General features: G+C 41.3%; 1 protein-coding gene across 1 annotated transcript; it reads right to left on the reverse strand.

Moving 5' to 3' along the window:
• Window positions 1–1,036: 1,036 nt before the first annotated feature.
• LOC308426579 (olfactory receptor 5AR1-like) lies at window positions 1,037–1,963 on the reverse strand (the record flags this gene model as incomplete). Its single annotated transcript, XM_080924403.1, has 1 exon — window positions 1,037–1,963. The coding sequence occupies one exon, from the start codon at window positions 1,961–1,963 to the stop codon at window positions 1,037–1,039; it is 927 nt and encodes a 308-aa protein (XP_080780529.1).
• Between the last annotated feature and the right edge of the window lie 14,110 nt (window positions 1,964–16,073).

Below are 16,073 nucleotides of genomic sequence, written 5' to 3' on the forward strand. Positions count from 1 at the left end.
TGGCAATGTTTGTAGTTTTAAAGCACTCCAGACAAAGTACCTGAGCTGGTCTTCTTATGAATAGCAAATACTGACACCTAAATTCTTTTAGTATACATTTCACCAGCTATGCTATAAAGTAGGAAAAGTTTATTTCAGTCTATCTTATTTACTGAGTTTTATTCCTCCGGGGGTATACCCTATATAACACCCCCCCCTTTTTTAACTGCATTTTCAGAAAGCTCTAAGCCTACAATAAAAAGAAACCTTGAAGCCGTGATTTATTCTGTTTGTCTGTTGAGTCTGTTTACCCTGCACCAACTACATACTACTTGGGTTTCCTCAGGGGCAGCTCCCCCAAGAAGATTCCTGGAATAATAGCCTCATCTACTAATGTACTTGTCTGTGTGTAACTATCTCCAGGGCACAAGGAGGACTTTCAAATAATGGCCAGATAGAGTTCATTTTAGGATTTCCCTAAAAAGACTCAGACACAATTTTCCTCAGGAAAAGACATAACTTGAATCATAATGCAGAAAATCCACCAAAAATGCAACAAAAGTTGGGGATAGAAGGACATTAAGAGTATCAACCCAGTCAGCTTTGCTGGGACTGTGTCAGGCTACTGTGCAAGCTTCAGGATTTTGGAAGTTTCCAGGGGATATGGCTGTGCCAGTCCAGGAAAGATGAAGTTTTCAAAAATAATGGAAATTCACAATAGTGGCCTTTACATGGGGCTGATGGTAAAGACCTGAGATTCCTGTAATGAGTACAGCTCTGAAAACCAGAATTCCACAACGAAATTAGATGAAGGATTTGTTTACTTTGACTTTTTATTTTTTTATGTACGAGTGTTTTGCCTACATGTACTTAGTATGTATGTATCCATAGTATACATGTATTATGTAATGCAGGGACTGTGGAGGCCCCTACTGGTTCTCCAGTTTAATCAACAATGTTAAATGACACCGGGAGGGAGAGAAAGTTTGAGGGAATAAATTACCTGGCTCTACCAATAGCCTTCAGATCTTAGCCACACACTGTAATCTTTGAGGACTCAGTATTTCCTCCCACAATAAAGTTTCTGTAGAGCAGACTTCATATCTTTGTTCCTCAGACAATAGACAACTGGATTCAAAGACGGTGTGACCACAGAGTAGAAAATGGATGCCAGGCGACCCAGGGTCGGAGAGTACTGAGAGGCAGGCCTCAGGTACACAAAGCTTCCAGTTCCATAAAACAAGATGACAGTGGTCAGGTGAGAGGAGCAAGTAGAAAAGGCTTTCCACCTGCCCTCCACTGAGGAGATTCGAAGAACTGTGGTCACAATGCCAATGTAGGAGACCACTGTGAGGGCAAAGGAGCTCATGACAATGCAACTGCTGACAGCAAAGCCCACCACCTCATTGAGATGGTAATCAGTGCAGGACAGTCTCATGACTGGAGGGATGTCACAGAAGAAGTGCTCCACAACATTGGGACCGCAGAAGGGGAGGGAGAAGGTGTTGAAAGTACGGAAGATTGAGTAGATGGCCCCACTAACCCAGGCAGTGACCACCAGTGCAGAACAATGCTTCTGACTCATGATGGTTCCATAGAGCAGTGGTCTGAGGATGGCCAGACATCGGTCATAAGCCATGGTGGTGAGTAAATAGCATTCAGTACATACAAACGTAATAATTAAGTAAAGCTGTGCTACACACTCGAGGTAGGAGACGACCCCAGAGCCTGTAAAGGATATAACCACTGCCTTGGGGATGGTGGCCGAGGTGTAGCACACATCCAGAAAAGACAGATTCTTCAGGAAGAAGTACATGGGAGAGTGGAGCCTCCTGTCTCTCATCACAGCCATGATGATGGAGAGGTTTCCCAGGAGACCAAAAGTGTAAACGAACAAGAAAAATGGGATGACCACCAATCTCAGCTGTGGGACATCTGAGAAGCCCCTGAGGATGAAGTGGGTGACTCTTGTGTGATTGTTCATGTCTGCTGAAGTTGTGTTCAGAAGTAGTGCCACACTCAGCTGAGGGAGGGGACAGAAATAACAGGCTCAGAATACATGTGCTGGCCCATGCGGACTACAGAGGCATGGCTTTTATCAGAAAACTAAGACAATGAAACAGCTAATTTAAATGCAGTTCAAAGAACTGAGGAACAAGAAAAGGGGAGGAAGAAGAAAGAGAAGAGAAGAAATAGAGAGGGGAGGAAGAAGACACACCTGCCAAAGCTCTCTTAATTTTAAATTCTCCATTGAGTCCAGTGAGAAGCAGTTCCATATACATACATTTTATAAACCGAAGCAAATCAACTCTTATGGGCATTTCGATGTTTAGCGGGTAGAGGTTGAATTGTTTAATTTTAATCATTAAGACATGTTCTGCGAATTTCTCTTTTTTTTTTTCCTACTGTTAATTCACCTCATACATATACCTCAGTCAAGATTCCATTCCTTTTTCTTGAGAGCCCTTTTTAAGTTAAAAAAATAATTCTACCAACACCACTGGACAATTGTCCTCTCTTGAGGGGCACATTTAATGCAAAACACTTGAGTTTCAGGTTTGTATAAATCCCTGTTCCTAAGGACTGTGACTTTGTTTATTTATTTATTTATTTCCCTGGTGTTTTCCTCTCTGCCAATGCATTCACAGAAGCAGGAAATTCCTCTTTCCCTGCATGCATGGTCAGTGTCTGGGGATGAGCCCTCACTAGATAATTAGTGATTAGGCAAACCAAAGAAATTACCTGTGGTTTCCCTCAGACACCAGCCTGGAAGCCTAGCTCTGCACCAGATCTCTCTATGAAGTCAACTGAGAGAGGGGGGGGGGGGGAGAGAGGGAGAGAGAGAGAGAGAGAGAGAGAGAGAGAGAGAGAGAGAGAGGGAGAGAGAGAGAGAGAGCTCAACATACCCCCCCCAACCATCACTGGATGCCAAACATGCAGCCTGCTGACTAGGTTTAGTAGAATATGTGGCATCCATGGAGGTGTCTGATGCTCTGCCCTTTCCTGGTTCACCAGCAGAAGACATCAGTCACCGGGGGCTGAACAGGAGAACCAAGGCTCCCACTCTTGTCCTGTATTGCCAACACTTGGCTGCATTCCTATTTGTTTGAAGCCATCCTGATCACCCCTAGGTCAGCTGGGAGCAGGCAAGGCAGTTGTGGGGGCTGATGAAGGCCCCGGCTGCAGCATGAGGGGAGCAGTGAGGGGATTTCCCTTTAAAAAAGCAAATGTGTGCAGTGCTTGAAAACTGGCAAAGTTTGCAGAAAGTACCACCGCCGGTCTCCTCTGCGTGGGAGAGATAGTCTTACCTGGAGTTCCTGATGTAGCTTAGCAGATATGCCCTGTCCCGTGTAAGGAGCACACTTGAAGGAGCTGGGTGAGAAGGAATAGGTCTGGATACATCTCTAGCCACGGAGCACAGAATTGAGAAAGCTTCCATATGTCTGGTGGGCACGGACACAAAGCCTGACCCCTACTACTCTCACAGTTCCTCAGTCTTGCACCTTTTCCTTCGGAGCCAGTGCATACGGATGTGACTTAATAGCATTACAAAGTTCTGCTACCCAGCTAAAGCTGTAGCTCATGCCCCGATCCACAGTATAAAAGCTTCTGTGCACTAACCCTGGGGACACACTTTCACCTATGAATTTGCTTTTGAGGAGCAGGGAACCCTTTGGCTTAAGACTTTTCTCCCATTACTATTCAGATTTTCACAAGGCGAATTAGAATTTCCCTCGGGATGCTTTTCCCATTCTCCCGGTGCTGGAGGCATCTCTGAGGTGATGCTGATCTTTCTCCATTACAGCCTGAACACCAGGGTGCCTTAAAATGCCCTCTGCCAAAGAAATACGTTCATTATCTCTCAGTTCAACCTCCTTCAGGTAAAGTCAAATTCTTTACCACTGGAATGGTCCTATTCCAGTTTCTGATAGAGTCATTGTCCTCTGTGAAATCCCATGATCTGAGCCTCTACTGGTCATTTCCCAGGATTCTTTTGTTGCAAAATCTGGCTATAACCCTAGTGGCTTTTTCAACCCAAACTTCCAAATTCTGCGTTCCACAAAACAGTTCTTCCAAAGGCTGAGAAGCTAGATAGTTGGAGTTATCACTACAATGGCCCCGCTTCTCCAAACCAATTTTGCCCTAATTTTGTTTTCTGTTACTGTGATAAAGCACAGAAGAAAGGATTTCTTGTAAGATCAACATTCCAGGGTATAGTTCTCCACTGTGGAGGGATCAGGGGTTATCCCATGCCTATTTGATATTGAAACCAACCATCAGAAGCACCAAGGAAAATATAGAGGCATTTACCTCAAGACTGGCTTGATGTGTAAATACAAGATATTCCTTTCCCAGAACCTCTTCTACTCCACTCTCTGTCCATTCCACTCATTCTCAGTCTAGACTTCTTTATTCTCCTTGCTAATAAGACATCAGAATCAGGATCAGGATCAGGATCAGAATCAGAATCAGAATCAGAATCAGAATCAGGATCAGGATCAGGATCAGGATCAGGATCAGAATCAGAATCAGAATCAGGATCAGGATCAGGATCAGGATCAGGATCAGAATCAGAATCAGGATCAGGATCAGGATCAGGATCAGAATCAGAATCAGAATCAGAATCAGGATCAGGATCAGGATCAGGATCAGGATCAGGATCAGAATCAGAATCAGGATCAGGATCAGGATCAGGATCAGGATCAGAATCAGGATCAGGATCAGGATCAGAATCAGGATCAGGATCAGGATCAGGATCAGGATCAGGATCAGGATCAGGATCAGGATCAGGATCAGGATCAGGATCAGGATCAGGATCAGGATCAGGATCAGGATCAGGATCAAAATCAGAATCCACTGGCTCATGAAGCCACTGGCTTGAGGTTGCTTTGGTGGCCATTGACTATCCAGGAAGATCAATCGAGAGCCATGAAAGGCTCTGCCATACTCTAAGGTCTCACCAGACTGAGGACCAGGATAGTCTGAGAAACTAAAGACAAGAATTTGCTGGGATAAAACCCACAGCCTTGTGCGCTGGACAAGAGCTCTAAACACCACCATGGCCCATCTGCTGCCACAATTCAGTGCCTTGACTAGGAGATGGTTACTGTATCACTATTTATTCCTGACGTTCTTTTCCTGGCAGAAAAGGGGTTCATCTCAAACATATTACTTAATGTTTTCAAAGTAAGCTAATGTTATTTATCAATGTTAAACTAACAGATTTTATAGAATCACAATGTTTGGAGTCCAAATAATATTGCTTGATCTTTTTCAGTTTTATTACAAAATATCAATGTACCAAAAAGATAAAGGCAAATTATACTTAGTAAGTATAGATTTGTTGTAATTCCAATACTTAGCACCACTGTATTAAATATGAGTGGTGTTGGAAGTAACGAGTGAGAAAGGCATCAGGGAGCTTCAGCAACTGTAAATGGCCTTGGATTTGCTAATACAAAGTTGACCCTTGACCCTGACTCCAAACTAAAATCTTGAAAAAGTAATAAAGTGATTTTACTGTTTTCTTTTTGATAAATGTTTTAAACATCCAGCCAGGTTGCAGTGAAGACCTTTTATGCAAACCCACGTGTCACACAGAGATAAAGACCTTGTGTCAGTAAAGCTGACTCAAGTCTCTCAAGTAGGAGAGAGGCCAGTTCAGGGCACAGAGCCATGACACCTATGTCCTGAAGGCTGGGTGATATTCTTAGCTCAGGAAACAAAGCCTCCTGCAGTACTTTCTGAGGCAGCCTGGGCTCCTAGCTCACCAAGGCACAGATTTCCAGAATCAACTTCCTCACTCGGATGTCTGCTGTGTTGAGCCATGGTTTCCTCTGGCTCATTGTCTGAATTCCTAATGGGTAGGTTTTAAAGGCAGACTTTGGTGCATAGTTTCCTTTCACCATCCAAGAGTTTGAATCTTAGTTCCTGAAAGCTCTAAACTAGCTTAGATTCTAACCAAGAGAAAAAAGACAATAAAATAGTGTTAAGCCAGAGGGTCAATCACCCTTAACCCAAATACTGCTGGTCCTGTAATCAGAGCACCAGCCTCAACAGCTTTCTCTCCAGAAATGGAAGCCACCATCCCCCAGTCCAGAAATTTGACTGGCTTCTCTGAATTCTACAGATATTACCTGATTTCATTGATTACTATTCTATTAACAGCCATTTTCAAGTTGGTGCTTGGAGAAAGTGGAATTCTGCCATAGAGGCACTGACAGGCTGGGAGGAATGGTAGGCTTCATGGTGGGGTAAACAGAAGATGTTTATGAGGCTGAAGTTATCTGGGAAATGTGAGCTCGCGAGCAATGACGGACATCCTGAAACACTTGTGAAATATGAGGTTTTGATCTACGTAACCCCGTGCTCGTCTCCTAATCAGACTTTTCATTGTAAATTGTTTTATTGATGGTTGATATTTTATTAGGAAGCTATTTTATGTCTGTTACCAAAATGCTTGACTCTTGGGAAGAGGTTTTAGAAACTGGAGCCGATCAGCAGGGCAGGGCAGGGGGCAGTTCACACCATTACAGACATTTATCAAGACAGAGACACAGAAAACACATAAACCACTCATAATGTTCTAGAAAATTTGACTTTGGGTTTAAATGTCAGATTCTTTCTCTGCATAAGTCCTAGAGCTTCAAGTAAAGTATTTTTAGTATATAGCAATATACTAAGATTACATTCAAAAGGAAAACTAAATAGAAGTACTAATGAAATTACTTCTGAAAGAAATCAAATGGTGAACATTTATTTCGAACTTTCTTTGCTCTCTAAGCAACCTGCGTATCTTAAAAACACTGCATTCAAAGTCAAACGATTTGCTTCTGTCTTTAAAAACTGTAAATTTCCAGTGTTCCTTATCTTATAATAGGACTGTGTTGATAGGAACATGTCATAATCTGGAAGCTTTTCAAAATATTTTTATTTATGTGTACATGTGTATATGAGTGTGTGTGCCACTTCTTACATTGGTGCCTGAAGAGGACAGAAGAGGGAATTTCTTTTTCTTCTAGCCCCTTTTCCAGGGATAAGACAGACAGACAGACAGACAGACAGACAGACAGATCAGAGAAGGCTCTTGAAAGTTACAGCAGCTCTGGTCTGAAAAGCAGGGAACTGTGAACCTTTTCTTGCTGACTCTAAATCTGCACTGGTCTCAACCCACTCTGCTTAGCTCTCTGGAGAGATGACTCAGCAGTTCAGTGTACTTCCTCCTTTCCAGGAAACCTGAGCTGAATTTCTAGCACCTATACCAGGCAGCTCACAATGGTTGCAACCTCAGCTCCAGGGTACCCACTGCCCTCTTCTGGCCCCTGCAGGCACCCACACAGAGGTGTCACGCTTGCTCTCAGACAGAGACACATTTGTACATATAAACAAAAGAAGCTTCAGGGTCACAGCTTATGGTGTATTCATGTCAATGCAACCCTGCTGTAAGTTAAAACATTAGTAATTTATACTTTTTAAAGATAAGAACAAAAATGTGTGCCTTCAAATGCAGAAGGTTTTAAGACATGGGTTGCTCATAACAAAAAAAAAAAAAAATGTTTGAAAGAGACTTTTACAATTGGGTTTCCATCCAAAGTGATATCATTTTCTCTTTTATTTGGCTTCTCTTTCCAGTATAATTTTAGAACATTATAGTCAAAGTATTTTACTTCAACCTCTAAGACTTCTGAAGAGAAAGAATTTGATATTTAAACTGACAAGTTCATTTTTCTGAAAACATAGAAGTGTTCTCTGTAACTCAGTCTTGGTAGACACCCTGCTGGAACAAGAAAGGTGTTGGGAGCCAGGAGGGTGGTCTTAAAGCCACACCCACAGTTACACACCTACTACAACAGTGCCACATTGTCTAATAGTGCCACTCTCTGGATCAAGCATATACAAAACATAACATTCCACTCCCTGGCCCCCATAGGCTTCAAACATATGAGTCTATGGGGCCATATCTAAACATAGCATAATACAAACTACATTTAATCCAACTTCAAAAGTCCCCATAATATATAGTCTCAACAGTGTTAAAAGTCCAAAGGTCAAAGTCTCTTCTGAGATTCATCCAATCACTTAACTGTAATCCCCAAAGCAAAAAGGAAAGCAGCTGGGCAAACTCCAAACTCCGCAACTCCATGTCTGATGTTAAAGTGGTCTTCAGATCTCCAACTCCTTTTTAACCTTTTTTGACTGCAACAAAGTTGTTTTCCTGGAATGGCTCCATTCCCTGTTAGCAACATTGGCTCTGGCATCATGAAAATCTTGGGGTCTCTGAGGCAGCTTCAATGTTACAGCTTCCTGTCTCAATGTCTGGGATCAACACATGATCTTCTGGGCTCCTCCAAAGGGCTGGCATTTTTTCTCAAGCTCTGCCCTCTGCACTGTAAGCTCAGGTTGATCCATTCCACTACCACTGCTGTTCTTGGTGAGCATCCCATGGTATTGGCATCTCCAATACGCTGGGGTCTTCCACTGCAACTAGGCTTCACCAATAGCCTCATAGGTTCTCTTCATGGTGCCAAGCCTCAAATCCTTTTTGTGACCCCTTCATGCCTTCAAAACCAGTACCACCTGGGTGACTCTTACACATTTCCAAGTACAGCTGCAGCACAGAGTACAACCTTAGCTATCCCTGGAACACAGCTTCTTTGTGCTCTCAGAAAATACTTCCCAGAAGATTTCATCTCAGTGATGATGGTCTCTTCTTAATCCCTGCTACTTCCTTAGCTCCAGCTGACCGCTTCAATTGTCCCATTAGTCCCTTCTATTATTTGCTCTAAAGCCAGAGCCACATGGCTGAAGCTTCCATCTTCTGCCACTTGCTGGAGCTGGAACATGGCCCCCTTATTCTATTACCAGCTTCTTGTTTTCCAATTCCTTCTCTGCCTAAGCTTGGCTTTCCTGGAACTTGCTCTGTAGATTGGCCTTAAACTCAGATATCTGCATGGTTCTGTCTCCTGCAATGCTGGGATTAATGGCATGGGCCACCATGCATGGATTTAAGCTTTCTTTCACCTAAAAACTGTTTTTTCTCAGTCTAGCCTTGAACTCTGGTATCTGTTTGGCTTTGTCTCCTGGGATTAAAGGTGTGTACCACCATGCCTGAATATAAATTTAGCTGGGAAGGATATTGCCCCCAAATTTCTTAATCTGTTATCTCCTAGAGCATAGGAATAAGTTCCATTTTACTTCCTTGGGCCTCGTTAATAATAAAACCATATATTTTATATTTTTTCTTTCTAAGCTTGCTATGCTTATTCAAAATGTTCTTCATGTGACTTAACCAGAGAACAAAGTCTCTGCTGGGCTTTTCTGAGACTTCCTTATCAAGGCAACCTCAGGTAGACTCTTCAGACAAGGGCAAAAAGCAGATACATTCTTCACCAAAATACGACAAAACAGTCTCTATGTTATATAATGAAATTCTTCTCCTCTGAAACTTCTTGAATCAGGTCTGCACAGTTTGAATACTCTCAGCAACAAAATCGACCATATTCCTATAGGATAGTCTGTAGAGGCATGGTGCAAGAAAAGCTGAAAATTCTATATGTTTATCTGAAGGCTACTAGCAGAATCCTCACTTCTAGGCAGCTAGGATGAGGGTCTTAAAGCCCACACCTACAGTGACATGCCCACTCCAACAAGGCCACACCTTCTAATAGTGCCACTCCCTGGGCCAAGCATATACAAACCATAACACCATGCCTTCCTGGATGCTTCCATGCTTCCTGCCATAATGATAATAGATCGAATCTCTGAAACTGTAAGTCAGCCCCAATTAAATGTTGTTCTTTATAAGAGTTGCCTTGGTCATGGTGGCTCCTCAAAACAAGGACACCCTAAAAAAATAATTTTTGAAGAAGATACATGTTGATTGGACTACTTTGCAGGTCAAAGTGCCTCAGAAGTTTTCAGAATGCACTTGAATGAAAAAGACACTACATGAAAAATACCACACATTCTCACATACGTACAGAAAAGAATAAGGCAGTCTTACAAAAGTACACAGTGGAATACAGATCACTAAAAGGGGAAGTGTGGAGTAGAGAACAGAAGCAAATTTCGATCAAACTCAGAGCAGAAATCAACCAAGTAGAAACAAAAAGAACCATACAAATAATCAACAAAACCAGGAGCTTTGAGAAAATTAACAAGATCAATAAACCCTTAGCCAGACTAACTAGAGGGCAAAGACAGAGTATCCAAATTAACAAAATCAGGAATGAAAGTGGCGACATAACAACAGAAACTGAGGAAATTGAAAATTTTATCAGATCTTACTACAAAAGCCTATACTCAACAAAACTGGAAAATCTGGAGGAAACAAATAAATTTCTAGACAAATACCAGATAAAAAAGTTAAACCAGGACCTGATAAACCACCTAAATAATCCCATAATACCTAAAGAAATAGAAGCAGACATCAAAAGCTTCCCAAACAAAAAGAGCCAAGGTCCATATGGGTTCAGTGCAAAATTCTATCAGACATTTATTGATGACCTAATACCTATACTCTCCAAACTATTCCACAAAATAGAGTCAGATGGAATACTACGCAACTCATTCTTTGAAGCAACAATAAGTCTCATTTCTAAACCACACAAAGACCCTACAAGGAAAGAGAACATCAAACCAATCTCCCTTATGAGCAATGATGCAAAAATAGTTAATAAAATTCTTGCAAACCAAATCCAAGAACACATCAAAATGATCATTCATCATGATCAAGTGGGTTTCATCCCTGGGATGTAGGGATGGTTTAATATAGTGAAATTCATCAATGTAATCCACCTTATAAATAAACTCAAAGAAAAAAATTACATGATCATCTCATTAGATGCTGAGAAAGCATTTGACAAAATTCAACACCCCTTCATGTTAAAAGTCTTAGAAAGAACAGGAATCCATGGTCCATACCTAAACATAATAAAAGCAATATACAGCAAACCAATAGCCAACATCAAACTAAATGGTGAGAAACTTGAAGCAATCACACAAAAATCAGGGACTAGACAAGGCTGCCCACTCTCCCCCTACCTATTCAATATAGTACTGGAAGTCCTGGATGGAGCAATTAGACAGCAAAAGGAAATCAAAGGGATACAAATTGGAAAAAAAAAGTCAAAACATCACTATTTGCAGATGACATAATAGTATACTTAAGTGACCCCAAAAATTCTACCAGAGAACTTCTACAGCTGATAAATAAGTTCAACATAGTGGCTGGATATAAAATTAACTCAAACAAATCAGTAGGCTTTTTCTACTCAAAGGACAAACATGCTGAGAAAGAAAGTAGGGAAAAGATACCCTTCACAATAGCCACAAACAGCATGAAATACCTTGGTGTGACCCTAACTAAGAAAGTGAAGGATCTGTATGACAAGAACTTCAAATCTCTAAAGAAAAAAATCGAGGAAGATCTCAGAAGATGGAAAGATCTCCCATGCACATGGATTGGAAGGATCAACATTGTAAAAATGACCATCTTACCAAAAGCAATTACAGATTTAATGCAATCCCCATCAAAATTCCATCTCAATTCTTCATAGAGTTGGAAAGAGCAATTTGCAAATTCATCTGAAATAAAAAACCTAGAATATCAAAATATATTCTCAACAACAAGAAAACATCTGCAGGAATCATCATCGCTGACCTTAAGCAATATTACAAAGCAATTGTGTTAAAAACTGCATGGTACTGGTACAGAGATAGGCAGGTTGATAAATGGAACAGAATAGAAGGTCCAGAAATGAACTCTCACACATATGGTCACTTGATTTTTGACAAAGAAGCTGAAAACATTCAATAGAAAAATAACAGCCTCTTCAATAAATGGTGTTGGCTCAACTGGCACTCAGCATACAGAAGAATGAAAATAGACCCTTTCTTTTCTTCTTGTACAAAGCTCAAGTGCAAGTGGATCAAAGATTTCCACATAAAACCAGGTACACTGAAACTATTAGAAGAGAAAGTAAGGAAAACCTTAGAACACATAGGCACAGGGGAAATTTTCCTGAACAGAACACCAATGGCTTGTGCTCTAAGATCAAGAATCGATAAATAGGACTTAATGAAATTGCAAACTTTCTGTAAGGCTAAGGACACTGTCAAGAAAACAAAACGGCAACCAACAGATTGGGAAAAGATCTTTACCAATTGCACATATCTGATAGAGGTCTAATATCCAATATATACAAAGAACTCAAGAAGTTAGACTTCAGAGAATCAAACAAGTCTATTTAAAAATGGGGGACAGAGCTAAATAAAGAATTCTCAATTGAGGAATATCGAATAGCTGAGAAGCACCTAAGGAAATGCTCAACATCCCTAGTCATCAGGGAAATGCAAATCAAAACAACCCTTAGATTCCACCTCACACCAGTCAGAATGGCTAAGACCAAAAACTCAGATGACAACAGATGCTGGCGTGGATGTGAAGAAAAAGGAACATTCCTCCACTGTTGGTGGGGTTGTAAGCTGGTACAACCATTCTGGAACTCAGTCTTGTAGTTCCTCAGAAAATTGGACGTAGTACTACCTGAAGACCCAATTGTTCCACTTCTGGGAATATACCCCAGAGATGCTCCAACATACAATAAGGACACATGCACCACAATGTTCATAGAAGCCTTATTTATAATAGCCAGAAGCTGGAAAAAACCCAGATGTCCTTCAGTAGATGAATGAATACAAAAATTGTGGTATATTTAGTCAATGGAGTACTACTCAGCTATTAGAAGCAATGACTTTATGAAATTCCTAGGGAAATAGGTGTATCTAGACCATATTATCCTGAGTGAGATAACCCAGTCACAAAAGAACAGATATAATATGTAGTCACTGATTATTGGATACTACCTCCAGAAAGCTCTGAATACTTAATAAACAACTCACAGAACATATGAAGCTCAAAAGAGAAAGAAAGAAAGAAAGAAAGAAAGGAAGGAAGGAAGGAAGAAAGAAAGAAAGGCCAAAAAGTGGAAGCCTCAGTCCTTCTTAGAAAAAAAAAAAACAGTAAGTGTATAGTACCCTCTCAGAGTGGGGTTAACTTAAACCTTAAATCATTAATAACTCAAGACCTAAGAAGATAGCCTTGTGGCAATTTTTGGTATTTAAAAATCATTCTGTTTAATCTATGCACACCAAGAAAACTTTGACTATTTCCATGCTACGTTTTGTTTTACATGTACTTTTTGCTTGTGATAACTAGTAAGATTTCAATGCATACTATCAAACATTTTTAAAAAATCAAGTACTGACAAACTTTATTCACATAGTTTTATGCCAAAATGCTTTTAAAAATATGTACATATATTTCTGTTCTTTTTTTAATAAACTTGTAAGAAAAAAAAAAAGTAAATTCAGAGCATCTTCTATGACTAGGACGGATGCTACGAGGCTATGACAGAGATGTGGAGTGTACAGACCTGACCAATTCATGACAGATACACATAAAAATATCAGTAAGTCCCATTAATTTATACAATACTATAATAAAGGTCAATTTAAAAGCTCATATTGCATGGGGTTTTCTTCCCCGTATAGACAAACCCACTTTAAAAACCATTGAAAACCATTCTGAGAACAACCAGTTCATCTGGTGGTTTGAATAAAAATGGCCCCCATAGACTCATATCAAGTGGCACTATAAAAAGTCTTTGGTGGAAGCGGCTCCCAGGAGACGGGCTTTGAGGTTTCGGATGCTCAAGCCAGGCCCCGTGTCTCAGTGTCTTCCTGCTGCCTGCTGATGTAGATGTAGAGCTCTCAGCAAGTCTGCCTTGGTGCTGCTATGTTCCCACCTTCATGATAATCATAGCGGTAAATATAAAACAGGTGGAAACCTTTTATCCAGCACTAGTGCCAGCTCCCTTAGAGCCACAAGGCACTTTGGAGCATCTTTATCTAAGTACTCACAGGCCCCAGCTTCTTTTGACCCATGCATGGTCCACTCTATCAGCCCCGGCAGCTTCTGTTCCAGGTGGTCTACAGCCGATCCAGTGTGTTGGTTTCACTCACTTTCCCTTGGCATGTTGTTGCCAAGCCTTGCACACACGCATCCCAACTCTGTGGCAGGCTTTATGCTTTCCACCACTATACCCTTTGAACTCAATTAAGTCGCCACATCAAAGAACACACCAAAATGCTCTGATCCAATTGCTATGATCTAAATTGCCCAAGTAGACAAGTCAAATGATGCTGTACAAATCCATTCCTTTTAATATATTCATAACAACCTTATCCATTCGTGTCTGCTTCCATGTTGCCTCCACCTCAATCTCCTCTTTCCCCTCCTCTTCTGTTTTACCAACTTTGTCCCCGCCCCACTTTCTACTGTCCAATCATGTATCGCCTTGGCATGCATCTACAATAATGGACCTAAACCTCTGAACTGTAAGTCAGCCCTAATTAAATGTTTCCTTATAAAAGTTTCCATGGCCATGGTAGATCTTCACAGCAAGAGAAACCCTAACTGAGACAACTTCCCTAGACATGATCAGGTTTACAAGGAGTGACTGGCTGTTGTAAATTCAAAAGTAGGTAAAGCTGACAATGGCAAACTTTTAAAAGTCTTAGGTTGAACAAAACACATTAAGATTCCTTAGGCTCCTAGAGAAATATGTCCATTCTTACGTCCAAGCACCTTTGTTTTACCTTTCTTGTTCTTTGTGGTATCTATAGATAATCTCGGTACAAAAGCCTTAAATCATATGTGAGGCTTATTTATTTAACTTCATTGGTGTTTGTGGGAGGTAGGTGGGAAACGGTGTTTTTAAGGTCTGATGCGTGTGATTGTTGGAGTTAACTGTGTACAGAATGCCTCCCCGCTGTACACTCGCAGCACTGAGCAGCCCTGGCAGCAACTTAAGGGTGAGGCCAGAGAGTGACCTGAAAGCAGGCAGGAGAAAGCACGGTCGTGCCCCCAGAAGCCCACAACTTCGAAATCTGATCAATCACCAATGTCCACAACACAGTCTATGCATGGAAACCATGCTGTGGAAATGGTTCCTATTCAGATCTTTTAAAAGGGAGATTTTTCCAATCAAACTCAGTCCTGTAAAACAGTGTCCTAGCTGAAGGAACAGGGTTCTGCCAGCTTATTCTTGCTCTAGCTTTACAAATGGCATCAAATCTGCTGGGGCTTCCCTTTCTTAGTTCGTCCCTCCCAAAGACACTCTGGGACACTGTTTTCAACCCTAGGATGACACTCACTCTTTAGTCTCTTAATTTCCCCTGAGATCCCAACTTTCATCAGAAGTCTGCCTATGGCTGTAACTCACAAGACTCACCAAGGAACTCTGAAAACCTGTCCCAAGAGGTTGTCATCTTGTTAGTTTAATGAGTCCCGTGACTATTGTTCAAATACTTCATTTACAAAAAGTTTTCCTACATCTCAAAGTTTTACCTCATTATTACAGCCATTAAAGCCTGTCTTTTCCCTCATTGTGGTGCTTTGACTCTGCAGGGAGGGCCGGGAATACAAGCTGGCTGTCTATAAAAAAGCTCCCAAACCCAGTCACTACTGCTGATGCCAAGAAGTGCTTGTTAACAGGAGCCTGATAGGGATGTCTCCTGAGAGGCTCTGCCAGAGCCTTACTGAAACAGATTAAGATGCTTGCAGCTAACTATCAGATTGAGCACGGGGACTCCAATGGAGGAGTTAGAGAAAGGACTGAAGGAGCTGAAGGGGTTTGCAGCCTCATAGGAAGAACAACAGTATTAACCAACCAGAACCCCCAAGCTCCCATGGACTAAACCACCAACCAAAGAGTACACATGGAGGGACCCATGGCTCCATCTGCATATGTGGCAGATGATGGCCTTGTCTGACAGCAATAAGAGAAGTCCTTGGTCCTGTGAAATCTCATTTCCCCAGTGTAAGGGAATGTCAGGAAAGTGAGGTGGGAGTGTGTGAGTGGAAGGAGGAGCATCCTCATAGAAGCAGTGGGAAGGGAGGGGGAACCAGGAAATGGGATAACATTTGAAATGTAAATATATAAGCTATCCAATAAAAAGAAGCTCTCTACACAATTCCTGTGCTGGGCTAATACAGCAACATCAAATGTATTCCTAAGTCTTCCAAAAAA

This window comes from Micromys minutus, assembly GCF_963924665.1.
Source record: "Micromys minutus genome assembly, chromosome: 10".
Classification (NCBI taxonomy): Eukaryota; Metazoa; Chordata; class Mammalia; order Rodentia; family Muridae; genus Micromys; species Micromys minutus.